General features: G+C 32.2%; 1 protein-coding gene across 1 annotated transcript in view; it reads right to left on the reverse strand.

Annotated features, from left to right (window-relative positions):
- LOC140355659 (neuropilin-1a-like) overlaps positions 1-22260 on the reverse strand; it is a 72575-nt gene extending 50315 nt beyond the window's left edge. Inside the window, exons 1-2 of the mRNA XM_072440315.1 lie at positions 22078-22260; positions 19711-19885 (exon numbers count right to left, since the gene is read on the reverse strand). Of these exons, the coding sequence (XP_072296416.1) occupies positions 19711-19885; positions 22078-22150 (248 nt within the window). The 5' untranslated portion in view covers positions 22151-22260. The remainder of the gene's footprint in view (positions 1-19710; positions 19886-22077) is intronic.
- Between the last annotated feature and the right edge of the window lie 1897 nt (positions 22261-24157).

Here is a 24157-nt window from a genome sequence, read left to right on the forward strand (position 1 = left end):
AGTAAATGTACTGAAGTAAAAGTATAAATGTACTGAAGTAAAAGTATAAATATACTGAATAAAAGTACAAATGTACTGAAGTAAAAGTACAAATGTACTGAAGTAAAAGTATAAATATACTGAAGTAAAAATATAAATGTACTGAAGTAAAAGTATAAATATACTGAAGTAAAAGTACGAATGTACTGAAGTAAAAGTATAAATATACTGAAGTAAAAGTATAAATGTACTGAAGTAAAAGTACAAATGTACTGAAGTAAATGTACTGAAGTAAAAGTACAAATATACTGAAGTAAAAGTATAAACATACTGAAATAAAAGTACAAATGTACTAGTAAAAGTATAAATGTACTGAAGTAAAAGTATAAATGTACTGAAGTAAATGTACTGAAGTAAAAGTATAAATGTACTGAAGTAAAAGTATAAATATACTGAATAAAAGTACAAATGTACTAAATTAAAAGTATAAATATACTGAATTAAAAGTATAAATGTACTGAAGTAAAAGTATAAATGTACTGAAGTAAATGTACTGAAGTAAAAGTATAAATGTACTGAAGTAAATGTACTGAAGTAAAAGTATAAATATACTGAAGTAAAAGTACAAATGTACTAAATTAAAAGTATAAATATACTGAATTAAAAGTATAAATGTACTGAAGTAAAAGTATAAATGTACTGAAGTAAATGTACTGAAGTAAAAGTACAAATGTACTGAAGTAAAAGTATAAATATACTGAAGTAAAAGTATAAATATACTGAAGTAAAAGTATAAATGTACTGAATTAAAAGTATAAAAGTACTGAAGTAAATGTACTGAAGTAAAAGTACAAATGTACTGAAGTAAATGTACTGAAGTAAAAGTATAAATATACTGAAGTAAAAGTATAAATGTACTGAAGTAAAAATATAAATGCACTGAAGTAAAAGTATGAATGTACTGAAGAAAAAGTACAAATGTATTGAAGAAAAAGTACAAATGTACTAAATTAAAAGTATAAATATACTGAATTAAAAGTATAAATGTACTGAAGTAAAAGTATAAATGTACTGAAGTAAATGTACTGAAGTAAAAGTATAAATGTACTGAAGTAAATGTACTGAATTAAAAGTATAAATGTACTGAAGTAAAAGTATAAATGTACTGAAGTAAATGTACTGAAGTAAAAGTATAAATATACTGAAGTAAAAGTACGAATGTACTGAAGTAAAAGTATAAATATACTGAAGTAAAAGTATAAATGTACTGAAGTAAAAGTACAAATGTACTGAAGTAAATGTACTGAAGTAAAAGTATAAATATACTGAAGTAAAAGTATAAATGTACTGAAGTAAAAATATAAATGCACTGAAGTAAATGTACTGAAGTAAAAGTATAAATGTACTGAAGTAAATGTACTGAATTAAAAGTATAAATGTACTGAAGTAAAAGTATAAATGTACTGAAGTAAAAGTACAAATATACTGAAGTAAAAGTATAAACATACTGAAATAAAAGTACAAATGTACTAGTAAAAGTATAAATGTACTGAAGTAAAAGTATAAATGTACTGAAGTAAATGTACTGAAGTAAAAGTATAAATGTACTGAAGTAAAAGTATAAATATACTGAATAAAAGTACAAATGTACTGAAGTAAAAGTACAAATGTACTGAAGTAAAAGTATAAATATACTGAAGTAAAAATATAAATGTACTGAAGTAAAAGTATAAATGTACTGAAGTAAAAATATAAATGTGATAAAGTAAAAGTATAAATATACTGAAGTAAAAGTATAAATGTACTGAAGTAAAAGTATAAATGTACTGAAGTAAAAATATAAATGCACTGAAGTAAAAGTATGAATATACTGAAGTAAAAGTATAAATGTACTGAAGTAAATGTACTGAAGTAAAAGTACAAATGTACTGAAGAAAAAGTACAAATGTACTGAAGAAAAAGTACAAATGTACTAAATTAAAAGTATAAATATACTGAATTAAAAGTATAAATGTACTGAAGTAAAAGTATAAATGTACTGAAGTAAATGTACTGAAGTAAAAGTATAAATGTACTGAAGTAAATGTACTGAAGTAAAAGTATAAATATACTGAAGTAAAAGTACAAATGTACTAAATTAAAAGTATAAATATACTGAATTAAAAGTATAAATGTACTGAAGTAAAAGTATAAATGTACTGAAGTAAATGTACTGAAGTAAAAGTACAAATGTACTGAAGTAAAAGTATAAATATACTGAAGTAAAAGTATAAATATACTGAAGTAAAAGTATAAATGTACTGAAGTAAAAGTATAAATGTACTGAAGTAAATGTACTGAAGTAAAAGTACAAATGTACTGAAGTAAAAGTATAAATATACTGAAGTAAAAGTATAAATATACTGAATTAAAAGTATAAATGTACTGAAGTAAAAGTATAAATGTACTGAAGTAAATGTACTGAAGTAAAAGTATAAATGTACTGAAGTAAATGTACTGAATTAAAAGTATAAATGTACTGAAGTAAAAGTATAAATGTACTGAAGTAAAAGTACAAATATACTGAAGTAAAAGTATAAACATACTGAAATAAAAGTACAAATGTACTAGTAAAAGTATAAATGTACTGAAGTAAAAGTATAAATGTACTGAAGTAAATGTACTGAAGTAAAAGTATAAATGTACTGAAGTAAAAGTATAAATATACTGAATAAAAGTACAAATGTACTGAAGTAAAAGTACAAATGTACTGAAGTAAAAGTATAAATATACTGAAGTAAAAATATAAATGTACTGAAGTAAAAGTATAAATGTACTGAAGTAAAAATATAAATGTGATAAAGTAAAAGTATAAATATACTGAAGTAAAAGTATAAATGTACTGAAGTAAAAGTATAAATGTACTGAAGTAAAAATATAAATGCACTGAAGAAAAAGTATGAATATACTGAAGTAAAAGTATAAATGTACTGAAGTAAATGTACTGAAGTAAAAGTACAAATGTACTGAAGAAAAAGTACAAATGTACTGAAGAAAAAGTACAAATGTACTAAATTAAAAGTATAAATATACTGAATTAAAAGTATAAATGTACTGAAGTAAAAGTATAAATGTACTGAAGTAAATGTACTGAAGTAAAAGTATAAATGTACTGAAGTAAATGTACTGAAGTAAAAGTATAAATATACTGAAGTAAAAGTACAAATGTACTAAATTAAAAGTATAAATATACTGAATTAAAAGTATAAATGTACTGAAGTAAAAGTATAAATGTACTGAAGTAAATGTACTGAAGTAAAAGTACAAATGTACTGAAGTAAAAGTATAAATATACTGAAGTAAAAGTATAAATATACTGAAGTAAAAGTATAAATGTACTGAAGTAAAAGTATAAATGTACTGAAGTAAATGTACTGAAGTAAAAGTACAAATGTACTGAAGTAAAAGTATAAATATACTGAAGTAAAAGTATAAATATACTGAATTAAAAGTATAAATGTACTGAAGTAAAAGTATAAATGTACTGAAGTAAATGTACTGAAGTAAAAGTATAAATGTACTGAAGTAAATGTACTGAATTAAAAGTATAAATGTACTGAAGTAAAAGTATAAATGTACTGAAGTAAAAGTACAAATATACTGAAGTAAAAGTATAAACATACTGAAATAAAAGTACAAATGTACTAGTAAAAGTATAAATGTACTGAAGTAAAAGTATAAATGTACTGAAGTAAATGTATAAATATACTGAATAAAAGTACAAATGTACTGAAGTAAAAGTACAAATGTACTGAAGTAAAAGTATAAATATACTGAAGTAAAAATATAAATATACTGAAGTAAAAGTATAAATGTACTGAAGTAAATGTACTGAAGTAAAAGTATAAATATACTGAAGTAAAAGTATAAATGTACTGAAGTAAAAGTATAAATATACTGAAGTAAAAGTACGAATGTACTGAAGTAAAAGTATAAATATACTGAAGTAAAAGTATAAATGTACTGAAGTAAAAGTACAAATGTACTGAAGTAAATGTACTGAAGTAAAAGTATAAATATACTGAAGTAAAAGTATAAATGTACTGAAGTAAAAATATAAATGCACTGAAGTAAATGTACTGAAGTAAAAGTATAAATGTACTGAAGTAAATGTACTGAATTAAAAGTATAAATGTACTGAAGTAAAAGTATAAATGTACTGAAGTAAAAGTACAAATATACTGAAGTAAAAGTATAAACATACTGAAATAAAAGTACAAATGTACTAGTAAAAGTATAAATGTACTGAAGTAAAAGTATAAATGTACTGAAGTAAAAGTATAAATATACTGAATAAAAGTACAAATGTACTGAAGTAAAAGTACAAATGTACTGAAGTAAAAGTATAAATATACTGAAGTAAAAATATAAATATACTGAAGTAAAAGTATAAATGTACTGAAGTAAATGTACTGAAGTAAAAGTATAAATATACTGAAGTAAAAGTATAAATGTACTGAAGTAAAAGTATAAATATACTGAAGTAAAAGTACGAATGTACTGAAGTAAAAGTATAAATATACTGAAGTAAAAGTATAAATGTACTGAAGTAAAAGTACAAATGTACTGAAGTAAATGTACTGAAGTAAAAGTATAAATGTACTGAAGTAAAAATATAAATGCACTGAAGTAAAAGTATGAATATACTGAAGTAAAAGTATAAATGTACTGAAGTAAATGTACTGAAGTAAAAGTATAAATATACTGAAGTAAAAATATAAATATACTGAAGTAAAAGTATAAATGTACTGAAGTAAATGTACTGAAGTAAAAGTATAAATATACTGAAGTAAAAGTATAAATGTACTGAAGTAAAAGTATAAATATACTGAAGTAAAAGTACGAATGTACTGAAGTAAAAGTATAAATATACTGAAGTAAAAGTATAAATGTACTGAAGTAAAAGTACAAATGTACTGAAGTAAATGTACTGAAGTAAAAGTATAAATATACTGAAGTAAAAGTATAAATGTACTGAAGTAAAAATATAAATGCACTGAAGTAAATGTACTGAAGTAAAAGTATAAATGTACTGAAGTAAATGTACTGAATTAAAAGTATAAATGTACTGAAGTAAAAGTATAAATGTACTGAAGTAAAAGTACAAATATACTGAAGTAAAAGTATAAACATACTGAAATAAAAGTACAAATGTACTAGTAAAAGTATAAATGTACTGAAGTAAAAGTATAAATGTACTGAAGTAAAAGTATAAATATACTGAATAAAAGTACAAATGTACTGAAGTAAAAGTACAAATGTACTGAAGTAAAAGTATAAATATACTGAAGTAAAAATATAAATATACTGAAGTAAAAGTATAAATGTACTGAAGTAAATGTACTGAAGTAAAAGTATAAATATACTGAAGTAAAAGTATAAATGTACTGAAGTAAAAGTATAAATATACTGAAGTAAAAGTACGAATGTACTGAAGTAAAAGTATAAATATACTGAAGTAAAAGTATAAATGTACTGAAGTAAAAGTACAAATGTACTGAAGTAAATGTACTGAAGTAAAAGTATAAATGTACTGAAGTAAAAATATAAATGCACTGAAGTAAAAGTATGAATATACTGAAGTAAAAGTATAAATGTACTGAAGTAAATGTACTGAAGTAAAAGTACAAATGTACTGAAGAAAAAGTAAAAATGTACTGAAGAAAAAGTACAAATGTACTAAATTAAAAGTATAAATATACTGAATTAAAAGTATAAATGTACTGAAGTAAAAGTATAAATGTACTGAAGTAAATGTACTGAAGTAAAAGTATAAATGTACTGAAGTAAATGTACTGAAGTAAAAGTATAAATATACTGAAGTAAAAGTACAAATGTACTAAATTAAAAGTATAAATATACTGAATTAAAAGTATAAATGTACTGAAGTAAAAGTATAAATGTACTGAAGTAAATGTACTGAAGTAAAAGTACAAATGTACTGAAGTAAAAGTATAAATATACTGAAGTAAAAGTATAAATATACTGAATTAAAAGTATAAATGTACTGAAGTAAAAGTATAAATGTACTGAAGTAAAAGTATAAATGTACTGAAGTAAATGTACTGAATTAAAAGTATAAATGTACTGAAGTAAAAGTATAAATGTACTGAAGTAAAAGTACAAATATACTGAAGTAAAAGTATAAACATACTGAAATAAAAGTACAAATGTACTAGTAAAAGTATAAATGTACTGAAGTAAAAGTATAAATGTACTGAAGTAAAAGTATAAATATACTGAATAAAAGTACAAATGTACTGAAGTAAAAGTACAAATGTACTGAAGTAAAAGTATAAATATACTGAAGTAAAAATATAAATATACTGAAGTAAAAGTATAAATGTACTGAAGTAAATGTACTGAAGTAAAAGTATAAATATACTGAAGTAAAAGTATAAATGTACTGAAGTAAAAGTATAAATATACTGAAGTAAAAGTACGAATGTACTGAAGTAAAAGTATAAATATACTGAAGTAAAAGTATAAATGTACTGAAGTAAAAGTACAAATGTACTGAAGTAAATGTACTGAAGTAAAAGTATAAATATACTGAAGTAAAAGTATAAATGTACTGAAGTAAAAATATAAATGCACTGAAGTAAATGTACTGAAGTAAAAGTATAAATGTACTGAAGTAAATGTACTGAATTAAAAGTATAAATGTACTGAAGTAAAAGTATAAATGTACTGAAGTAAAAGTACAAATATACTGAAGTAAAAGTATAAACATACTGAAATAAAAGTACAAATGTACTAGTAAAAGTATAAATGTACTGAAGTAAAAGTATAAATGTACTGAAGTAAATGTACTGAAGTAAAAGTATAAATGTACTGAAGTAAAAGTATAAATATACTGAATAAAAGTACAAATGTACTGAAGTAAAAGTACAAATGTACTGAAGTAAAAGTATAAATATACTGAAGTAAAAATATAAATGTACTGAAGTAAAAGTATAAATGTACTGAAGTAAATGTACTGAAGTAAAAGTATAAATATACTGAAGTAAAAGTATAAATGTACTGAAGTAAAAGTATAAATATACTGAAGTAAAAGTACGAATGTACTGAAGTAAAAGTATAAATATACTGAAGTAAAAGTATAAATGTACTGAAGTAAAAGTACAAATGTACTGAAGTAAATGTACTGAAGTAAAAGTATAAATATACTGAAGTAAAAGTATAAATGTACTGAAGTAAAAATATAAATGCACTGAAGTAAAAGTATAAATATACTGAAGTAAAAGTATAAATATACTGAAGTAAAAGTATAAATATACTGAAGTAAAAGTATAAATGTACTGAAGTAAAAGTACAAATGTACTGAAGTAAATGTACTGAAGTAAAAGTATAAATATACTGAAGTAAAAGTATAAATGTACTGAAGTAAAAGTATAAATGTACTGAAGTAAATGTACTGAAGTAAAAATATAAATGCACTGAAGTAAAAGTATAAATATACTGAAGTAAAAGTATAAATATACTGAAATAAAAGTACAAATGTACTGAAGTAAAAGTATAAATATTCTGAAGTAAAAGTACAAATGTACTAAAGTAAAGTACAAATGTACTGAAGTAAAAGTACAAATGTACTGAAGTAAAAATATAAAAGTACTGAAGTAAATGTACTGAAGTAAAAGTATAAATGTACTGAAGTAAAAGTACAAATGTACTGAAGTAAATGTACTGAAGTAAAAGTATAAATGTACTGAAGTAAAAGTATAAATATACTGAAATAAAAGTATAAATGTACTCAAGTAAATGTACTGAAGTAAAAATATAAATGTACTGAAGTAAATGTACTGAAGTAAAAGTATAAATGTACTGAAGTAAAAGTATAAATATACTGAAGTAAAAGTATAAATGTACTGAAGTAAAAGTATAAATATACTGAAGTAAAAGTATAAATGTACTGAAGTAAAAGTATAAATGTACTGAAGTAAAAATATAAATGTGATAAAGTAAAAGTATAAATATACTGAAGTAAAAGTATAAATGTACTGAAGTAAAAGTATAAATGTACTGAAGTAAAAATATAAATGCACTGAAGTAAAAGTATGAATATACTGAAGTAAAAGTATAAATGTACTGAAGTAAATGTACTGAAGTAAAAGTACAAATGTACTGAAGTAAAAGTACAAATGTACTGAAGAAAAAGTATAAATGTACTGAAGTAAAAGTATAAATGTACTGAAGTAAATGTACTGAAGTAAAAGTATAAATGTACTGAAGTAAATGTACTGAAGTAAAAGTACAAATGTACTGAAGTAAAAGTATAAATATACTGAAGTAAAAGTATAAATATACTGAAGTAAAAGTATAAATGTACTGAAGTAAAAGTATAAAAGTACTGAAGTAAATGTACTGAAGTAAAAGTACAAATGTACTGAAGTAAATGTACTGAAGTAAAAGTATAAATATACTGAAGTAAAAGTATAAATGTACTGAAGTAAAAATATAAATGCACTGAAGTAAAAGTATGAATGTACTGAAGAAAAAGTACAAATGTATTGAAGAAAAAGTACAAATGTACTAAATTAAAAGTATAAATATACTGAATTAAAAGTATAAATGTACTGAAGTAAAAGTATAAATGTACTGAAGTAAATGTACTGAAGTAAAAGTATAAATGTACTGAAGTAAATGTACTGAATTAAAAGTATAAATGTACTGAAGTAAAAGTATAAATGTACTGAAGTAAAAGTACAAATATACTGAAGTAAAAGTATAAACATACTGAAATAAAAGTACAAATGTACTAGTAAAAGTATAAATGTACTGAAGTAAAAGTATAAATGTACTGAAGTAAAAGTATAAATATACTGAATAAAAGTACAAATGTACTGAAGTAAAAGTACAAATGTACTGAAGTAAAAGTATAAATATACTGAAGTAAAAATATAAATATACTGAAGTAAAAGTATAAATGTACTGAAGTAAATGTACTGAAGTAAAAGTATAAATATACTGAAGTAAAAGTATAAATGTACTGAAGTAAAAGTATAAATATACTGAAGTAAAAGTACGAATGTACTGAAGTAAAAGTATAAATATACTGAAGTAAAAGTATAAATGTACTGAAGTAAAAGTACAAATGTACTGAAGTAAATGTACTGAAGTAAAAGTATAAATGTACTGAAGTAAAAATATAAATGCACTGAAGTAAAAGTATGAATATACTGAAGTAAAAGTATAAATGTACTGAAGTAAATGTACTGAAGTAAAAGTACAAATGTACTGAAGAAAAAGTAAAAATGTACTGAAGAAAAAGTACAAATGTACTAAATTAAAAGTATAAATATACTGAATTAAAAGTATAAATGTACTGAAGTAAAAGTATAAATGTACTGAAGTAAATGTACTGAAGTAAAAGTATAAATGTACTGAAGTAAATGTACTGAAGTAAAAGTATAAATATACTGAAGTAAAAGTACAAATGTACTAAATTAAAAGTATAAATATACTGAATTAAAAGTATAAATGTACTGAAGTAAAAGTATAAATGTACTGAAGTAAATGTACTGAAGTAAAAGTACAAATGTACTGAAGTAAAAGTATAAATATACTGAAGTAAAAGTATAAATATACTGAAGTAAAAGTATAAATGTACTGAAGTAAAAGTATAAATGTACTGAAGTAAATGTACTGAAGTAAAAGTACAAATGTACTGAAGTAAAAGTATAAATATACTGAAGTAAAAGTATAAATATACTGAATTAAAAGTATAAATGTACTGAAGTAAAAGTATAAATGTACTGAAGTAAATGTACTGAAGTAAAAGTATAAATGTACTGAAGTAAATGTACTGAATTAAAAGTATAAATGTACTGAAGTAAAAGTATAAATGTACTGAAGTAAAAGTACAAATATACTGAAGTAAAAGTATAAACATACTGAAATAAAAGTACAAATGTACTAGTAAAAGAATAAATGTACTGAAGTAAAAGTATAAATGTACTGAAGTAAAAGTATAAATATACTGAATAAAAGTACAAATGTACTGAAGTAAAAGTACAAATGTACTGAAGTAAAAGTATAAATATACTGAAGTAAAAATATAAATATACTGAAGTAAAAGTATAAATGTACTGAAGTAAATGTACTGAAGTAAAAGTATAAATATACTGAAGTAAAAGTATAAATGTACTGAAGTAAAAGTATAAATATACTGAAGTAAAAGTACGAATGTACTGAAGTAAAAGTATAAATATACTGAAGTAAAAGTATAAATGTACTGAAGTAAAAGTACAAATGTACTGAAGTAAATGTACTGAAGTAAAAGTATAAATATACTGAAGTAAAAGTATAAATGTACTGAAGTAAAAATATAAATGCACTGAAGTAAATGTACTGAAGTAAAAGTATAAATGTACTGAAGTAAATGTACTGAATTAAAAGTATAAATGTACTGAAGTAAAAGTATAAATGTACTGAAGTAAAAGTACAAATATACTGAAGTAAAAGTATAAACATACTGAAATAAAAGTACAAATGTACTAGTAAAAGTATAAATGTACTGAAGTAAAAGTATAAATGTACTGAAGTAAATGTACTGAAGTAAAAGTATAAATGTACTGAAGTAAAAGTATAAATATACTGAATAAAAGTACAAATGTACTGAAGTAAAAGTACAAATGTACTGAAGTAAAAGTATAAATATACTGAAGTAAAAATATAAATGTACTGAAGTAAAAGTATAAATGTACTGAAGTAAATGTACTGAAGTAAAAGTATAAATATACTGAAGTAAAAGTATAAATGTACTGAAGTAAAAGTATAAATATACTGAAGTAAAAGTACGAATGTACTGAAGTAAAAGTATAAATATACTGAAGTAAAAGTATAAATGTACTGAAGTAAAAGTACAAATGTACTGAAGTAAATGTACTGAAGTAAAAGTATAAATATACTGAAGTAAAAGTATAAATGTACTGAAGTAAAAATATAAATGCACTGAAGTAAAAGTATAAATATACTGAAGTAAAAGTATAAATATACTGAAGTAAAAGTATAAATATACTGAAGTAAAAGTATAAATGTACTGAAGTAAAAGTACAAATGTACTGAAGTAAATGTACTGAAGTAAAAGTATAAATATACTGAAGTAAAAGTATAAATGTACTGAAGTAAAAGTATAAATGTACTGAAGTAAATGTACTGAAGTAAAAATATAAATGCACTGAAGTAAAAGTATAAATATACTGAAGTAAAAGTATAAATATACTGAAATAAAAGTACAAATGTACTGAAGTAAAAGTATAAATATTCTGAAGTAAAAGTACAAATGTACTAAAGTAAAGTACAAATGTACTGAAGTAAAAGTACAAATGTACTGAAGTAAAAATATAAAAGTACTGAAGTAAATGTACTGAAGTAAAAGTATAAATGTACTGAAGTAAAAGTACAAATGTACTGAAGTAAATGTACTGAAGTAAAAGTATAAATGTACTGAAGTAAAAGTATAAATATACTGAAATAAAAGTATAAATGTACTCAAGTAAATGTACTGAAGTAAAAATATAAATGTACTGAAGTAAATGTACTGAAGTAAAAGTATAAATGTACTGAAGTAAAAGTATAAATATACTGAAGTAAAAGTATAAATGTACTGAAGTAAAAGTATAAATATACTGAAGTAAAAGTATAAATGTACTGAAGTAAAAGTATAAATGTACTGAAGTAAAAATATAAATGTGATAAAGTAAAAGTATAAATATACTGAAGTAAAAGTATAAATGTACTGAAGTAAAAGTATAAATGTACTGAAGTAAAAATATAAATGCACTGAAGTAAAAGTATGAATATACTGAAGTAAAAGTATAAATGTACTGAAGTAAATGTACTGAAGTAAAAGTACAAATGTACTGAAGTAAAAGTACAAATGTACTGAAGAAAAAGTATAAATGTACTGAAGTAAAAGTATAAATGTACTGAAGTAAATGTACTGAAGTAAAAGTATAAATGTACTGAAGTAAATGTACTGAAGTAAAAGTACAAATGTACTGAAGTAAAAGTATAAATATACTGAAGTAAAAGTATAAATATACTGAAGTAAAAGTATAAATGTACTGAAGTAAAAGTATAAAAGTACTGAAGTAAATGTACTGAAGTAAAAGTACAAATGTACTGAAGTAAATGTACTGAAGTAAAAGTATAAATATACTGAAGTAAAAGTATAAATGTACTGAAGTAAAAATATAAATGCACTGAAGTAAAAGTATGAATGTACTGAAGAAAAAGTACAAATGTATTGAAGAAAAAGTACAAATGTACTAAATTAAAAGTATAAATATACTGAATTAAAAGTATAAATGTACTGAAGTAAAAGTATAAATGTACTGAAGTAAATGTACTGAAGTAAAAGTATAAATGTACTGAAGTAAAAGTATAAATGTACTGAAGTAAATGTACTGAAGTAAAAGTATAAATGTACTGAAGTAAAAGTATAAATATACTGAATAAAAGTACAAATGTACTGAAGTAAAAGTACAAATGTACTGAAGTAAAAGTATAAATATACTGAAGTAAAAATATAAATGTACTGAAGTAAAAGTATAAATGTACTGAAGTAAATGTACTGAAGTAAAAGTATAAATATACTGAAGTAAAAGTACGAATGTACTGAAGTAAAAGTATAAATATACTGAAGTAAAAGTATAAATGTACTGAAGTAAAAGTACAAATGTACTGAAGTAAATGTACTGAAGTAAAAGTATAAATATACTGAAGTAAAAGTATAAATGTACTGAAGTAAAAATATAAATGCACTGAAGTAAATGTACTGAAGTAAAAGTATAAATGTACTGAAGTAAATGTACTGAATTAAAAGTATAAATGTACTGAAGTAAAAGTATAAATGTACTGAAGTAAAAGTACAAATATACTGAAGTAAAAGTATAAACATACTGAAATAAAAGTACAAATGTACTAGTAAAAGTATAAATGTACTGAAGTAAAAGTATAAATGTACTGAAGTAAATGTACTGAAGTAAAAGTATAAATGTACTGAAGTAAAAGTATAAATATACTGAATAAAAGTACAAATGTACTGAAGTAAAAGTACAAATGTACTGAAGTAAAAGTATAAATATACTGAAGTAAAAATATAAATGTACTGAAGTAAAAGTATAAATATACTGAAGTAAAAGTACGAATGTACTGAAGTAAAAGTATAAATATACTGAAGTAAAAGTATAAATGTACTGAAGTAAAAGTACAAATGTACTGAAGTAAATGTACTGAAGTAAAAGTATAAATATACTGAAGTAAAAGTATAAATATACTGAAGTAAAAGTATAAATGTACTGAAGTAAAAGTATAAATATACTGAAGTAAAAGTATAAATGTACTGAAGTAAAAGTACAAATGTACTGAAGTAAATGTACTGAAGTAAAAGTATAAATATACTGAAGTAAAAGTATAAATGTACTGAAGTAAAAGTATAAATGTACTGAAGTAAATGTACTGAAGTAAAAATATAAATGCACTGAAGTAAAAGTATAAATATACTGAAGTAAAAGTATAAATATACTGAAATAAAAGTACAAATGTACTGAAGTAAAAGTATAAATATTCTGAAGTAAAAGTACAAATGTACTAAAGTAAAGTACAAATGTACTGAAGTAAAAGTACAAATGTACTGAAGTAAAAATATAAAAGTACTGAAGTAAATGTACTGAAGTAAAAGTATAAATGTACTGAAGTAAAAGTACAAATGTACTGAAGTAAATGTACTGAAGTAAAAGTATAAATGTACTGAAGTAAAAGTATAAATATACTGAAATAAAAGTATAAATGTACTCAAGTAAATGTACTGAAGTAAAAATATAAATGTACTGAAGTAAATGTACTGAAGTAAAAGTATAAATGTACTGAAGTAAAAGTATAAATATACTGAAGTAAAAGTATAAATGTACTGAAGTAAAAGTATAAATATACTGAAGTAAAAGTATAAATGTACTGAAGTAAAAGTATAAATGTACTGAAGTAAAAATATAAATGTGATAAAGTAAAAGTATAAATATACTGAAGTAAAAGTATAAATGTACTGAAGTAAAAGTATAAATGTACTGAAGTAAAAATATAAATGCACTGAAGTAAAAGTATGAATATACTGAAGTAAAAGTATAAATGTACTGAAGTAAATGTACTGAAGTAAAAGTACAAATGTACTGAAGTAAAAGTACAAATGTACTGAAGAAAAAGTATAAATGTACTGAAGTAAAAGTATAAATGTACTGAAGTAAATGTACTGAAGTAAAAGTATAAATGTACTGAAGTAAATGTACTGAAGTAAAAGTACAAATGTACTGAAGTAAAAGTATAAATATACTGAAGTAAAAGTATAAATATACTGAAGTAAAAGTATAAATGTACTGAAGTAAAAGTATAAAAGTACTGAAGTAAATGTACTGAAGTAAAAGTACAAATGTACTGAAGTAAATGTACTGAAGTAAAAGTATAAATATACTGAAGTAAAAGTATAAATGTACTGAAGTAAAAATATAAATGCACTGAAGTAAAAGTATGAATGTACTGAAGAAAAAGTACAAATGTATTGAAGAAAAAGTATAAATGTACTAAATTAAAAGTATAAATATACTGAATTAAAAGTATAAATGTACTGAAGTAAAAGTATAAATGTACTGAAGTAAATGTACTGAAGTAAAAGTATAAATGTACTGAAGTAAATGTACTGATTTACAAGTATAAATGTACTGAAGTAAAAGTACAAATATACTGAAGTAAAAGTATAAACATACTGAAATAAAAGTACAAATGTACTAGTAAAAGTATAAATGTACTGAAGTAAAAGTATAAATGTACTGAAGTAAATGTACTGAAGTAAAAGTATAAATGTACTGAAGTAAAAGTATAAATATACTGAATAAAAGTACAAATGTACTGAAGTAAAAGTACAAATGTACTGAAGTAAAAGTATAAATATACTGAAGTAAAAATATAAATGTACTGAAGTAAAAGTATAAATGTACTGAAGTAAATGTACTGAAGTAAAAGTATAAATATACTGAAGTAAAAGTACGAATGTACTGAAGTAAAAGTATAAATATACTGAAGTAAAAGTATAAATGTACTGAAGTAAAAGTACAAATGTACTGAAGTAAATGTACTGAAGTAAAAGTATAAATATACTGAAGTAAAAGTATAAATGTACTGAAGTAAAAATATAAATGCACTGAAGTAAATGTACTGAAGTAAAAGTATAAATGTACTGAAGTAAAAGTATAAATGTACTGAAGTAAAAGTACAAATATACTGAAGTAAAAGTATAAACATACTGAAATAAAAGTACAAATGTACTAGTAAAAGTATAAATGTACTGAAGTAAAAGTATAAATGTACTGAAGTAAATGTACTGAAGTAAAAGTATAAATATACTGAATAAAAGTACAAATGTACTGAAGTAAAAGTACAAATGTACTGAAGTAAAAGTATAAATATACTGAAGTAAAAGTACGAATGTACTGAAGTAAAAGTATAAATATACTGAAGTAAAAGTATAAATGTACTGAAGTAAAAGTACAAATGTACTGAAGTAAATGTACTGAAGTAAAAGTATAAATATACTGAAGTAAAAGTATAAATGTACTGAAGTAAAAGTATAAAAGTACTGAAGTAAAGGAAATGGACCCGGTCCAGACCCGGTCCTGACCAGGTCTTTGGTTGTTGAAATGTTCTTTCAGAATTAAACCAGTTCCTCTTTCCCTAAAACAAAAGTTTGTGGACGTCATGTGAGAGGTTTAAACCAGGACTAAACCAGGACTAAACCAGGACTAAACCAGGACTAAACCAGGTCTAAACCAGGACTAAACCAGGACTAAACCAGGACTAAACCAGGACTAAACCAGGTCTAAACCACGACTAAACCAGGACTAAACCAGGACTAAACCAGGACTAAACCAGGACTAAACCAGGACTAAACCAGGTCTAAACCAGGACTAAACCAGGACTAAACCAGGACTAAACCAGGACTAAACCAGGTCTAAACCAGGACTAAACCAGGACTAAACCAGGACTAAACCAGGACTAAACCAGGTTTAAACCAGGTTTAAACCAGGACTAAACCAGGACCAAACCAGGACTAAACCAGGTCTAAACCAGGACTAAACCAGGACTAAACCAGGTTTAAACCAGGACTAAACCAGGACTAAACCAGGACTAAACCAGGTCTAAACCAGGTCTAAACCAGGACTAAACCAGGACTAAACCAGGACTAAACCAGGTCCAAACCAGGTCTAAACCAGGACTAAACCAGGACTAAACCAGGACTAAACCAGGTCTAAACCAGGACTAAACCAGGACTAAACCAGGTCTAAACCAGGTCTAAACCAGGACTAAACCAGGACTAAACCAGGACTAAACCAGGTCAAAACCAGGACTAAACCAGGTCTAAACCAGGTCTAAACCAGGACTAAACCAGGTCTAAACCAGGACTAAACCAGGTCTAAACCAGGTCTAAACCAGGACTAAACCAGGACTAAACCAGGACTAAACCAGGTCTAAACCAGGACTAAACCAGGTCTAAACCAGGTCTAAACCAGGACTAAATCAGGTCTAAACCAGGTCTAAACCAGGTCTAAACCAGGACTAAACCAGGACTAAACCAGGACTAAACCACAGTTTGGTCATGGGCTCAACCGTAAAATTCTTCTCCAAAATCAAATGTTTTTGAATGTCTGATTCTCTTTGGCCTGAAACGTCTCAAACACGTGTCTCTGAAGCTTCTCACGTGTTTGTGTGAGTCTGACACGACCAGGACCAGGACCTGGGTCTCATCCTCTGTAAACCCTCCTCATTTGCAACATTTGGATTCAGAACCAAAACGACAGCGTCTGAAACTGTGAAACTGTGAGTTTCAGCACAAATGCCCCAAACAGAAGTGTGTTTGTGACTCACTTCCTCGTCAGACCTGGTTTAGTCCTGGTTTAGACCTGGTTTAGACCTGGTTTAGACCTGGTTTAGACCTGGTTTAGACCTGGTTTAGTCCTGGTTTAGACCTGGTTTAGACCTGGTTTAGTCCTGGTTTAGTCCTGGTTTAGTCCTGGTTTAGTCCTGGTTTAGACCTGGTTTAGACCTGATTTAGTCCTGGTTTAGACCTGGTTTAGACCTGGTTTAGACCTGGTTTAGACCTGGTTTAGTCCTGGTTTAGTCCTGGTTTAGACCTGGTTTAGACCTGGTTTAGACCTGGTTTAGTCCTGGTTTGGACCAGTTTTAGTCAAGCTTCCTGTATGAAATCTAACCCTCTTGTTCTGGAAAGAAACAGATGGACAGACTTTGAACTTCTCTGTCGGGTCAAAAGAGCTAACATCACATATGTCACTGTGTCAAAGTCCTGGTTTAGTCCTGGTTTAGTCCTGGTTTAGTCCTGGTTTATTCCTGGTTTATTCCTGGTTTAGACCTGGTTTAGACCTGGTTTAGACCTGGTTTTAAAAGAATAAAAGATGCAAAATCAAAACGTTTCGGCCAATTTTGAAAACATAAATAATAAATGTAAATGTTTTGTGTCTAATACGAGGACAAAGTTTAGAACTTAAGTCTCGATCACATTCTGGGACTTTCTGACACTTGAACCTGAAACCCTGTCGCTGCGGGGCACTAACCACTCTGCCACGTTCTCCAGGGAGCAGCTTTTAAATCAATGTTTCCTGTTTCCTGTTTCCTGTTTCCTTTGACCAAAGACGACTGGAAACGCCACAAAACAGAAGATTCTAGAATCAGTCACAATATTTCTACTTTCTACTGTCTCCAACAGAGGGCGCTGTTCCCCCCTGTCTCTGGGCAGGACTCTCTCTGGTCTCTTCCTCCCTGACCTCCCACTTTCTCCCACTTTCTCCCACTTTCTCCCACTTTCTCCCTCTTTCCTCCCTCTTTCCTCCCTCTTCCTCCCTCCTTCTTCCTCCTTCTTCCTCCCTCTTTCCTCCCTCTTTCTCTCTCTTCCTCCCTCCTTCTTCCTCCTTCTTCCTCCCTCTTTCCTCCCTGTTTCTCTCTCTTCCTTCCTCCCTCTTTCCTTCCTCCTTCTTCCTCCCTCTTTCTTCCCTCTTTCCTTCCTCCCTCTTCCTCCCTCTTTCCTTCTTCCTCCTTCTTCCTCCCTCTTTCATCCCTCTTTCCTCCCTCTTCCTCCTTCCTCCTTCTTCCTCCCTCTACCTCCTTCTTCCTCCCTCTTCTTCCCTCCCTCTTTCCTCCCTCTTCCTCCCTCTTTCCTTCTTCCTCTCTATTTCCTTCTTCCTCCTACTTCCTCCCTCTTTCCTTCTTCCTCCCTCTTTCCTTCTTCCTCCCTCTTTCCTCCCTCTTCCTCCTTCTTCCTCCCTCTACCTCCTTCTTCCCTCCCTCTTTCCTCCCTCTTCCTCCTTCTTTCCTCCCTCTTTCCTCCTTCTTTCCTCCCTCTTTCTCTCTCTTCCTCCCTCCCTCTTTCCTTCTTCCTCCCTCTTTCCTTCTTCCTCCCTTTTTCCTCCCTCTTTCCTCCTTCTTCCTCCCTCTACCTCCTATTTCCTCCCTCTACCTCCTTTTTCCTCCCTCTTCTTCCCTCCCTCTTTCCTCGCTCTTCCTCCCTCATTCCTCCCTCTTCCTCCTTCTTTCCTCCCTCTTCCTTCCTCTTTCCTTCCACTTTTCTCCTTCTTCCTCCTTCTTCCTCCTTCTTCCTCCCTCTTTCCTCCCTCTTTCCTCCCTCTTCCTCCTTCTTCCTCCCTCTTTCCTCCCTATTCTTCCCTCCCTCTTTCCTCCCTCTTCCTCCCTCTTTCCTTCCTCCCTCTTCCTCCCTCTTTCCTTCTTCCTCCTACTTCCTCCTACTTCCTCCCTCTTTTCTCCCTCTTCCCTTCTTCCTCCCTCTTTCCTTCTTCCTCCCTCTTTCCTCCCTCTTTCGGTTAGATTAACTAGAGTTCTCTTTTCTGTCTTCACACCTGAAATTAAATCCAGACTTTCCCGGGAAACAAACTCTTGTCTGTTTTAATCTGTCGTTTGCTCAAATAAATCGATTAATCGTTGCAACTCAAATGGTAAAAAAGTCAAAGCAAAACACAGCACAGTTTTACCCTGGACTCCGCCCCAAACCCCGCCCCTCAGTTTCAGAGCTCTGTTTGGGGGCACCAGTCTCACCCTCAGTTTGGGGGCACCAGCCTCACACTCAGTTTGGGGGCACCAGTCTCACCCTCAGTTTGGGGGCACCAGCCTCACACTCAGTTTGGGGGCACCAGTCTCACCCTCAGTTTGGGGGCACCAGTCTCACTCTCAGTTTGGGGGCACCAGTCTCACCCTCAGTTTGGGGGCACCAGTCTCATTCTCAGTTTGGGGGCACCAGTCTCATTCTCAGTTTGGGGGCACCAGTCTCACTCTCAGTTTGGGGGCAACAGTCTCATTCTCAGTTTGGGGGCACCAGTCTCACTCTCAGTTTGGGGGCACCAGTCTCACCCTCAGTTTGGGGGGCACCAGTCTCATTCTCAGTTTGGGGGCACCAGTCTCACTCTCAGTTTGGGGGCACCAGTCTCACTCTCAGTTTGGGGGCACCAGTCTCACTCTCAGTTTGGGGGCACCAGTCTCACCCTCAGTTTGGGGGCACCAGTCTCACTCTCAGTTTGGGGGCACCAGTCTCACTCTCAGTTTGGGGGCACCAGTCTCACCCTCAGTTTGGGGGCACCAGTCTCATTCTCAGTTTGGGGGCACCAGTCTCACACTCACTTGCAGTCGCGGTCCTCCAAGTCGAAGTGTGGGTTGAAGTTGATGAGGATCTTCTGGCCGGGTTCGGGTGCCGTGATGACCCAGACGCAGTGCTGGGACGGCGGGTACGCGCCCGGGTAGTCCGGGGACGTCAGGTAGTCGGCGGCGTGGATCTCGATGTGCTCGCCGCATTTGTCTGAGCCAGAGCCAAAAGAAAAGTACTTTTAGAGAATACTGTGGATACTGTTTGAGTTTGTCTGAAGCGTCAGATGCCCTCCCTGAGCCCGTTTCCATGGATACACGCCGCAGCATAAAGAAGCCAAACACCACAAACTACTGCAAATATGTTTACAAATGTACTTCAAGATACTTTGTTCAACAGCAACTATTCAAACAAACGGCCTCGTTTATAATATTTATAATGTTTATATTTGTGTAAACATTATAAATATGATAAATATGATAAATATTATGAATATTATAAATATTATAAGAACGAGTCATATTCGATTGTTCTTGGATTCATCGTTAGAGCTTTTCAGAATGAACTGCACCAAAAACAGGAATATGTCTGTTTGCTCAGAGTTCAGACCTTTGGAGCTTAAACACATAAAACATATGAAATCAGATTTTAAGTCTTTATGGCAGAAAATAAGCCTCAACTTGTGGTTTTAAAACAGAGAATGGAAAAATACTTCAATAAATATCGTCTTAAAATCGCATTTGAGCTGGAAAAATGTGTTAAAGTGTCATATTTGTGCAGAAAGTGTCATCATGTGAAACATCGGGAGGTGAAACATCGGGAGGTGAAACATCGGGAGGTGAAACATCTGGAGGTGAAACATCGGGAGGTGAAACATCGGGAGGTGAAACATCGGGAGGTGAAACATCTGGAGGTGAAACATCGGGAGGTGAAACATCGGGAGGTGAAACATCGGGAGGTGAAACATCTGGAGGTGAAACATCGGGAGGTGAAACATCGGGAGGTGAAACATCTGGAGGTGAAACATCTGGAGGTGAAACATCGGGAGGTGAAACATCGGGAGGTGAAACATCTGGAGGTGAAACATCGGGAGGTGAAACATCGGGAGGTGAAACATCGGGAGGTGAAACATCTGGAGGTGAAACATCGGGAGGTGAAACATCGGGAGGTGAAACATCTGGAGGTGAAACATCGGGAGGTGAAACATCGGGAGGTGAAACATCGGGAGGTGAAACATCTGGAGGTGAAACATCGGGAGGTGAAACATCGGGAGGTGAAACATCTGGAGGTGAAACATCGGGAGGTGAAACATCTGGAGGTGAAACATCGGGAGGTGAAACATCTGGAGGTGAAACATCTGGAGGTGAAACATCGGGAGGTGAAACATCTGGAGGTGAAACATCGGGAGGTGAAACATCGGGAGGTGAAACATCTGGAGGTGAAACATCGGGAGGTGAAACATCGGGAGGTGAAACATCTGGAGGTGAAACATCGGGAGGTGAAACATCGGGAGGTGAAACATCTGGAGGTGAAACATCGGGAGGTGAAACATCTGGAGGTGAAACATCGGGAGGTGAAACATCTGGAGGTGAAACATCGGGAGGTGAAACATCTGGAGGTGAAACATCTGGAGGTGAAACATCGGGAGGTGAAACATCGGGAGGTGAAACATCTGGAGGTGAAACATCGGGAGGTGAAACATCTGGAGGTGAAACATCGGGAGGTGAAACATCTGGAGGTGAAACATCGGGAGGTGAAACATCGGGAGGTGAAACATCGGGAGGTGAAACATCGGGAGGTGAAACATCTGGAGGTGAAACATCGGGAGGTGAAACATCGGGAGGTGAAACATCGGGAGGTGAAACATCTGGAGGTGAAACATCGGGAGGTGAAACATCTGGAGGTGAAACATCGGGAGGTGAAACATCGGGAGGTGAAACATCGGGAGGTGAAACCAAAAACAAACATGAAGAAAAAGTGTTTCTTCCTCAAAGATGAGATTATGTTTCATCTTTTCATTTGTTTTGTCTTGTTGCTCTAAAAGACTCGGATCTATTCACGCTGTGACGTGACCGCACGTGTCCCCCCGGTGTGTCCCTGGTGTGTCCCTGGTGTGTCCCCCCGGTGTGTCCCTGGTGTGTCCCCCCGGTGTGTCCCTGGTGTGTCCCTGGTGTGTCCCCCCGGTGTGTCCCTGGTGTGTCCCCCCGGTGTGTCCCTGGTGTGTCCCCCCGGTGTGTCCCTGGTGTGTCCCCCCAGTGTGTCCCCGCGGTCCCCACACTGCGGGGACACGCACCCGGAGAGAGGGCGCACACTGCGGGGACATGGAGCCGGAGAGAGGGCGCACACTGCGGGGACATGGATGACAGAGACCCGGGGAAAGCCCCGGTAAAGCGGTAAACACTCACCCAGATGCGCGAGCGCTCGCAGCGGCGGCAGCGTCTGGCACAAGAGGAACAAAAGCGACAATCCGCGGCTCATCCTGGCGCCGTCGAACGGAACAAGCGGAGAAAAGCCCCGTACAGCCCCGTACAGCTCCGTACAGCCCCGTACAGCCCCGAACAGCCCCGTACAGCCCCGTACAGCTCCGTACAGCTCCGTACAGCCCCGAACAGCTCCGTACAGCCCCGAACAGCCCCGAACAGCTCCGTACAGCCCCGAACAGCCCCGTACAGCTCCGTACAGCCCCGTACAGCCCCGTACAGCCCCGAACAGCCCCGTACAGCTCCGAACAGCTCCGTACAGCTCCGTACAGCCCCGTACAGCCTCGTACAGCTCCGTACAGCTCCGTACAGCCCCGAACAGCCCCGAACAGCTCCGTACAGCCCCGTACAGCCCCGTACAGCCCCGTACAGCCCCGTACAGCTCCGTATAGCTCTAAAGGCAGTTACGGTCCCGTCATCCCCCGCGCGTCACAAACACATCCACAAGAGTCGAATATCCCTGAAAACAGCAATAATCCAACGCGTAAAATCCAAAAGACTCGCGGTGTCGCGGTGTCGGTGTGTGACCGGAGCCGCGGCGACTTCCAACTGAACCGACAACCACCAGTTGAAGGCGTGTGCGCGCGGAGGAGGCGGACACGCGCCCTGCCCCCTCCTCCTCTGCCGCGCGGACAGGAGCGGCAGAGGAGCGGCAGAGGAGCGGCAGAGGAGCGGCAGAGGAGCGGCAGAGGAGCGGCAGAGGAGCGGCAGGAGGAGCGACAGGAGGAGCGACAGGAGGAGCGGCAGGAGCGGCAGGAGGAGCGGCAGGAGGAGCGGCAGGAGGAGCGACAGGAGGAGCGGCAGGAGCGGCAGGAGGAGCGGCAGGAGGAGCAGCAGGAGGAGCGGCAGGAGGAGCAGCAGGAGGAGCGGCAGGAGCGGCAGGAGGAGCGGCAGGAGGAGCGGCAGGAGGAGCGGCAGGAGGAGCGACAGGAGGAGCGGCAGGAGCGGCAGGAGGAGCGGCAGGAGCGGCAGGAGGAGCGGCAGGAGCGCTGCAGGTCCACGTGCACGCGGAGGAGGGGAGCGCAGGCGCGCGCACAGGAGGTGAACGTGTTGCGCTGCGAAACAGACGCGTCGCTGAAGCAGATTCTTTCAGGATGTTTTTATCCTGAAGAAGAAGAAATATATTTAGTTTATATTTAGTGACCTGCACTGAATGTGCAATACTGTCATACCATGTGCAATACTGTCATACCATGTGCAATACTGTCATACCATGTGCGATACTGTCATACCATGTGCAATACTGTCATACCATGTGCAATACTGTCATACCCATGTGCAATACTGTCATACCCATGTGCAATACTGTCATACCATGTGCAATACTGTCATACCCATGTGCAATACTGTCATACCCATGTGCAATACTGTCATACCCATGTGCAATACTGTCATACCATGTGCAATACTGTCATACCCATGTGCAATACTGTCATACCCATGTGCAATACTGTCATACCATGTGCAATACTGTCATACCCATGTGCGATACTGTCATACCATGTGCAATACTGTCATACCCATGTGCAATACTGTCATACCCATGTGCAATACTGTCATACCATGTGCAATACTGTCATACCCATGTGCAATACTGTCATACCCATGTGCAATACTGTCATACCCATGTGCAATACTGTCATACCATGTGCAATACTGACATACCCATGTGCAATACTGACATACCCATGTGCAATACTGACATACCCATGTGCAATACTGTCATAACATGTGCAATACTGACATACCATGTGCAATACTGTCATACCCATGTGCAATACTGTCATACCATGTGCAATACTGTCATACCCATGTGCAATACTGTCATACCCATGTGCAATACTGTCATACCCATGTGCAATACTGTCATACCCATGTGCAATACTGTCATACCCATGTGCAATACTGTCATACCCATGTGCAATACTGTCATACCCATGTGCAATACTGTCATACCATGTGCAATACTGACATACCCATGTGCAATACTGACATACCCATGTGC

The sequence above is a fragment of the Eucyclogobius newberryi genome, unplaced genomic scaffold, assembly GCF_026437365.1.
Source record: "Eucyclogobius newberryi isolate DKJ021-1_F unplaced genomic scaffold, fEucNew1.0.hap1 SCAF_12, whole genome shotgun sequence".
Taxonomy (NCBI): domain Eukaryota; kingdom Metazoa; phylum Chordata; class Actinopteri; order Gobiiformes; family Gobiidae; genus Eucyclogobius; species Eucyclogobius newberryi.